Source organism: Nicotiana tabacum, chromosome 2 (genome assembly GCF_000715075.1).
Source record: "Nicotiana tabacum cultivar K326 chromosome 2, ASM71507v2, whole genome shotgun sequence".
In the NCBI taxonomy this organism is placed as follows: domain Eukaryota; kingdom Viridiplantae; phylum Streptophyta; class Magnoliopsida; order Solanales; family Solanaceae; genus Nicotiana; species Nicotiana tabacum.
In genome coordinates this window covers 45,556,157-45,562,612 of record NC_134081.1, presented here as the reverse complement: position 1 = coordinate 45,562,612, position 6,456 = coordinate 45,556,157, and the positions used below count along the sequence as shown (strand labels likewise).

Below are 6,456 nucleotides of genomic sequence, written 5' to 3'. Positions count from 1 at the left end.
TTTGGTATCTTTGATGGGACAGGTGATCCCCATGCACACTTGAGAGCCTACTGTGATAATCTAGTTGGAGTAGGAAGAAATAAGAAGCTTGGAATGAAGTTGTTCATAAGGAGATTGACATAGGAAGCACTTACTTGGTATACTCGACAAGATCCGTGAAACTGGAGGGCATGGCAGGATATGGCGGAAGATTTCATGAATCGCTTCTGATTCAACAGTGAAATTACTCCCAATAGGTTCACACTAGTAAACATGCAGAAGAAGTTGTCTGAATCATTCCAAGAATATGCACGTCAATGGAGATCAGAGGCTGCTAGGGCACAGCCTCCATTGGACGACAGTGAGCTGACTAAGTATTTCATCAGGGCTCAAGAAGGGGTTTACTTTGAGAAAATGATGGGCATGATGGGGCGAAAATTCCCCGATCTGGTCAAAATGGGAGATTTTTTAGAAAAGGTATAAAGTCTGGCAAGGTACAATCCATGGCCGCATTGCAAGCATCTAGCAAAGAAATCCAATAAGGATCAATAGGTAGCGGAAAGAAGAAAATGGAAGAGGTATCCGCAATCATTCCCTATTAACAGTCCAATCTACATCATGGAAACACCTCTTATTATCCAAACACCCATTCCCCACACCCACCTGCTTATGCTCCGGTCTACAACACACAACCATATTACAATCCCCAACCTCAATATAACCCGCCTCGAGCCCATACAAATCCAAACCCACCACGACCATATGCTCCAGTTCAAACCACCACTCATTAAAATCGACCCACATATGCACCTTGATCCCTCCCAAATTTTGAAGAGAGAGGTCCCAGAAACTACACGCTTATTGCTGAACATCTGGCCCAACTGTTTGAAAGACTAAGGAAAGCAGGTTTGATACATTCGATAGAAGGAAGGGTTCCTGAGTATCCCTCAAAATACTTCGATGCAACCAAACGGTGCGTGTACCACTCAAACGTATCGGGGCATGATACTGAGGATTGTTTCAGACTGAAAAATAAAATTGAGTCATTAATCAAAAGTGGAGCCATTCAGTGTACCCCTAATGTGAACCATAACTCGCTGCCAAATCACCGGAATCAAGGAGCTAATATGATCAACCTGGATGAAGAGTATGACTTGAAAGGAACCATTATCATAATAGGGAATGCCGAGGCTGTAAGGGTCCCACTTCGAATGACTCCGATGATCACTGTACAATTGAAACCTATGGTGATGGTCCAGACTTACCAGCAACAACCCACCGCTACTACCAAGGATGAAGAGGATCGTGAATACAAGACACTCTCATGGACATATCAACAGAAAGGGAAAGCCAAGATGATGGATTCTGCAGCAGCTCACGATATAACTAGGTAAGGGAGGTGTTACGCTCCTGAGGATGTAAATCGGGGGAATCTAGAAAGGGAACAGATTCAGAGAAGAAATATTACAGATCTGGAGGCCGCAGAATTCTAGAAGAAGAATACTCTATGGAGGAACAACTGAAGAAAACCTCGGCACAAATATCAATCAGGGATTTACTGATAAGTTTTGACAGTCATAAAGATGCCCTGATGAAAGTGTTAAGCGGGGTGAGCGTGCCGAGCAACACCACCAGTGAGGCATTGGCAGCAACCATTGGGAAAATGGTCGAAGCAAATATGATCACTTTCCGAAGAGATGAACTTCCTATCGAAGGCGTGGGTCACAACAAAGCTTTACACATTACAGTCAAATGTGGAGATAATGTGGTATCCCAAGTACTGGTTGATGGAGGATCATGAGTCAATATTGGACCGGTCTCTATTTTACGAGAGTTGGCTATGAATCTAAGAGAAGTCAAGGAAAACTATGTGAGGGTAAGAGCTTTTGACGGGTCACAGAAGGACTTAATTGGAGAAATTTATTTGGCACTGCAAATTGGACCGGTTGAGTTTCCCATACTATTCAAAGTGATGGATATTTCATCTTCATACAACCTAATACTAGGAAGACCTTGGATACACATGGCAGGGGCGGTCCCATCTACCCTACACCAATGCATGAAGTTTAGGTTATCAAGAGATCGTAATCCATGGCGAATGGAGCCAATCAGCTTATCTAGAACATGCAGTCCCATTCATATAAGGATTAGACGAGGTTGCCTTCCAGGCAGTTAAGATTATGCAGACCACGTAAATAGAAGAGACCGAGCAAAACATAGGAATGTAGTCGACGTATAGATCAAATATGGCCATGAGGGAAATGGTGAAGTACGGATACATACTAGGAATCAGGTTGGGAGCCTGATCAGACGGGATAACATAACCAATTGAGCCAAATTGGTAGAAAGGTAGAGCCGACATAGGGTATCAACCTCCTACTGGGAAGACTTGTATCGTTAGCTTCGGGAAGAAGGCTTTTGTGCTAGAGCGTGTTTAGGGTACGGGTCGGAGTTCAACACCAAAGGACGACATCGTCGATAGAATAGGAAGGTTGTTCGTGACCATGATTGAGAATATTGTGAAAGAGTTGATATTAAGACACCGACCATTTAGGATGCCGAACCAGAAGAGGACCTGCAGAATTGGACCGCCAGCCCGTCTTTGGTTTGCATAGAGTCTTGATAGTGTGGAATTGTAAATTTTTGAAAAAGAGCGCATGGTCAATTGAGGCTTGAACCGTGTCTGTACCTTTTTTTCATTTGCCTCTTTAAACGCTTAGACGTTTCTCTTTTGATGAAATAAAAAGAATTGCTTTCTTAAAATTATTGCAAATTTATTTATCGCTTCATTTATACTTAGTTTTTCTTTTTAGTAATCAAAAAGATAAAAACCCGCATTTCGTGTTTATGACATGTAACGAAACCCTCGAGCAAAGCGATCCAGTTTACGAGGAATACGATGAAAGCATGATGCCAGATAATCTCCCACAAGAGATCGAACAATTGGAAAGCCAGAAAAGCCTAACATTGAAGAGACGGAAGTGGTCAACCTGAGAAGCGAAGAAGACGTAAAAGAAACCCGAATCAACATCCATCTAGAAGCAGAGCAGAAGGAAGAATTGGTCGAGATCCTCCGACAATACATCAATGTGTTCGCATGGTCATATTATGACACGTCTGGTTTAAGCACTGATATGGTTTTGCATCGATTGCCTACCGATCCTGCTAGACCACCAGTCAAACAAAAACCCAGAAAGTTCAAACATGACTTGAGTTTAAGGATAAAAGAAGTAACTAGGAAAATAGAGGCGAATGTTGTGAGGGTCACCAATTATCCCAGATGGTTGGAAAATATTGTCCCAGTGCCCAAGAAGGATGGGAAGATCAGGATATGTGTGGATTATTGAGATCTCAACAAAGCCCGCCCGAAGGACAATTTCCCTTTACCGAATATTCATATCCTTATCGACAATTGCGCGAAGTATAAATTGCAGTCATTCGTGGATTGTTTCACCTGGTACCACCAGATCCTGATGCACGAAGAAGATGTAGAAAAGACAGTGTTCACTACACCTTGGGGAGTTTACTACTACATAGTCATGTCGTTCGGTGTCAAAAACATTGGCACTACTTACATGAGGGCCATGACAACCCTCTTTCACGACATGATTCACAAAGAGATCGAGGTATATGTGGATGATGTCATCATCAAGTCTCGGCAGAGTTCAGAATATTTTGACGACCTGAGGAAGTTTTTCGAACATTTGCGGAGGTATAGTTTGAAGCTGAATCCTGCAAAATGTGCATTCGGAATCCCTGCTGAAAATTTGCTAGGTTTTATAGTAAACAGAAAAGGGATAGAACTGGATCCTTCAAAGATCAAAGTTATTCAAGAGTTGCCACCGCTCAAGAGCAAGAAGGATGTGATGAGTTTCCTGGGTAGACTGAATTACATCAGTCGTTTCATAGCCCAGTCTACGGTAATTTGTGAACCTATCTTCAAGCTGCTGAAGAAGGATGCTACCACAAAATGGACAGAAGAGTGTCAGAAAGCCTTCGACATAATTAAGGAGTATTAGCCAAATCCACAAGTGTTGGTTCCTTTCGAGCCCGGGAAGCCACTGTTGTTGTACTTGTCGGTCTTGGATAATGCATTTGGATGTGTGTTGCAACAACACGATGAAACCAAGATAAAGGAGCAAGCCATCTATTACTTAAGCAAGAAATTCACACCATGTGAGGCCAAATACACCTTGATAGAGCGCACTTGCTGTGCTTTGACTTGGATCGCCCAGAGATTGAGGCATTACAAGTCACCATACCCCACGCATTTAATATCCTGGCTCAACCCGCTCAAGTATATCTTTCAGAAGCCGATGACTATAGGAAAACTAGCCAAATGGCAGATTCTTCTCAGTGAATTTGACATTGTGTACATAATGTAGAAGGCCATCAAAGGACAATCTTTAGCCAATCACCTTGTAGAGAATCTAGTGGACAAGGATTATGAGCCGCTCACTGCGTACTTTCCCAACGAGGAGATGTTGTTTGCCGGAGAAGATATTCCAGAGTTATACCCTGGGTGGAGAATTTTCTTCGACGGAACAGCAAATTTCAAAAGAGTGGGAATTGGGGCAATCCTAATTTCGGAGTCAGGACAACTTTACCCGGCGTCACCAAAAATAAGGTTCCCTTGCACCAATAATATAGCCGAGTACGAAGCATGCATCATCGGGATCAGGATGGATGTCGACATGAACATCAAGGAACTTTTGGTCATAGGGGATGATATTGTTGACGCTCTTGTAACCCTATCATCCATGATTCAGTATCCAGATAAGAATTACATCGACCATATCAAGGTAGAAATCAAAGATCAACATGCATACTGTTTTCATGTAGACGAAGAGCCAGATGGTAGACCGTGGTACCAAGACATCAAAAGGTTCCTTGAAATAAGAGAGTATCCAGAGAGTGCTACTAATAGTCAAAAGCAAGAGCTCAGAAGGCTGGCAAATCACTTTTTCCTCAACGGGGATGTCCTATATAGAAGGACCCCAAACTTGGGTTTGTTAAGCTGTGTAGTTGCCACCGAAGCAACCAGATTGTTAGAAGAAATACATGCATGAACATACGAACCCCACATGAACTGCTTCACCTTAGCCAAGAATATCTTATGAGCCAGATACTTTTGGATGACCATGGAAAGCGATAGTATCATCTATGTGCAGAAGTGTCACCAGTGCCAGATCCACGTGAATTCCATTCGGGTTCCACCTAATGAGTTGAATGTAATGTGTTCGCCTTGGGAATTTGTTGCTTGGGGCATGGACGTGATTGGACCTGTAGAGCCCGCCGCATAAAATGGGCACCATTTCATCTTGGTAGCCATTGACTACTTCACCAAATGGGTCAAAGCATCTACTCACAAGGACGTCACAAAGAAGGTAGTAGCAGATTATATCTATAACAACATCATCTGCCAATTTGGGATACCCGAGTCGATCATCACCGACAACGCAGCCAACCTCAATAGTGATCTCATGAGGCAAATTTGCGAGAAGTTCAGAATTTTCCACCACAACTATACAGCCTACAGATCGCAGAGCTATTGAAGCAGCCAACAAAAACATCAAAAGGATTATGCGAAAGATAGTGGACAATCATAGGCAATGGAATGAGAAATTATCTTTCGCCTTACTAGTTTATCGCACCACCATGAGGATATCCACTGGGGAAACGCCATACATGTTGATATATGGAAATAAAGTTGTGATACCCGCGGAGGTCGAGATACCATTGTTAAGAGTCATCCAAGAAGCCAAGTTAGACGATGCAGAATGGATACGGGTCAGGCAAGAGCAACTCATGTGCATTGACGAGAAGAGAATGGATGTGGTACGACATGGTCAGCTGTATCAAAATAGCACGGCTGATGCATTTAACAAAAGGGTGAAGCCTCGCCAGTTTGTTCCGAGGCAGTTGGTTTTGAAGAAAATATTCCCCACCAAATAGAATCCAAAGGAAAGTTCGCACCAAATTGACAAAGTCCTTACGTGGTCCACCGAGTATTTTCGAGAGGAGCTCTAATCTTGGCAGAGATGGATGGAAGGGTCAGCACGAAGCCTATCTATTCAGATGCAATCAAGAGATACTATGTTTGAAGACAATAGAGTTAGGGTTTGGCTGTAACAGAACTACGCTCAACCTAACTTCCCAGGGAGGGATATGTAGGCAATTCGATTTCTCTCTATCCCCTCTCTTTTGTAATAGAAAATCCAAATATCATTTTGTATGTTGCTCGGAACTACGCCACGACTTGATTTCCTCTGGACGGAATACGTAAGAAATCCACATAGAATTCAGTCATTTTTTGTAATTAACTACATCCTGACTTGATTCCGTTTGAATACATAGGCAGACTGAGTCAGACTCGGCCACTTTAATATTCAATGTCATCATTTTTGCATTTGTTGTAATCGAACTACGTCTTGACCTGATTCCATTTGGATACGTAAGCTGCCTGAGTCAGGCTCG

At 42.8% G+C, this 6,456-nt stretch overlaps 1 protein-coding gene across 1 annotated transcript; it reads left to right on the top strand.

The window, feature by feature from the left end:
* Positions 1-5,562: 5,562 nt before the first annotated feature.
* On the top strand, positions 5,563-5,934 carry LOC142166772 (uncharacterized). The gene has a single exon (XM_075225979.1). The coding sequence runs from the start codon at positions 5,563-5,565 to the stop codon at positions 5,932-5,934; it is 372 nt and encodes a 123-aa protein (XP_075082080.1).
* Positions 5,935-6,456: the final 522 nt, after the last annotated feature.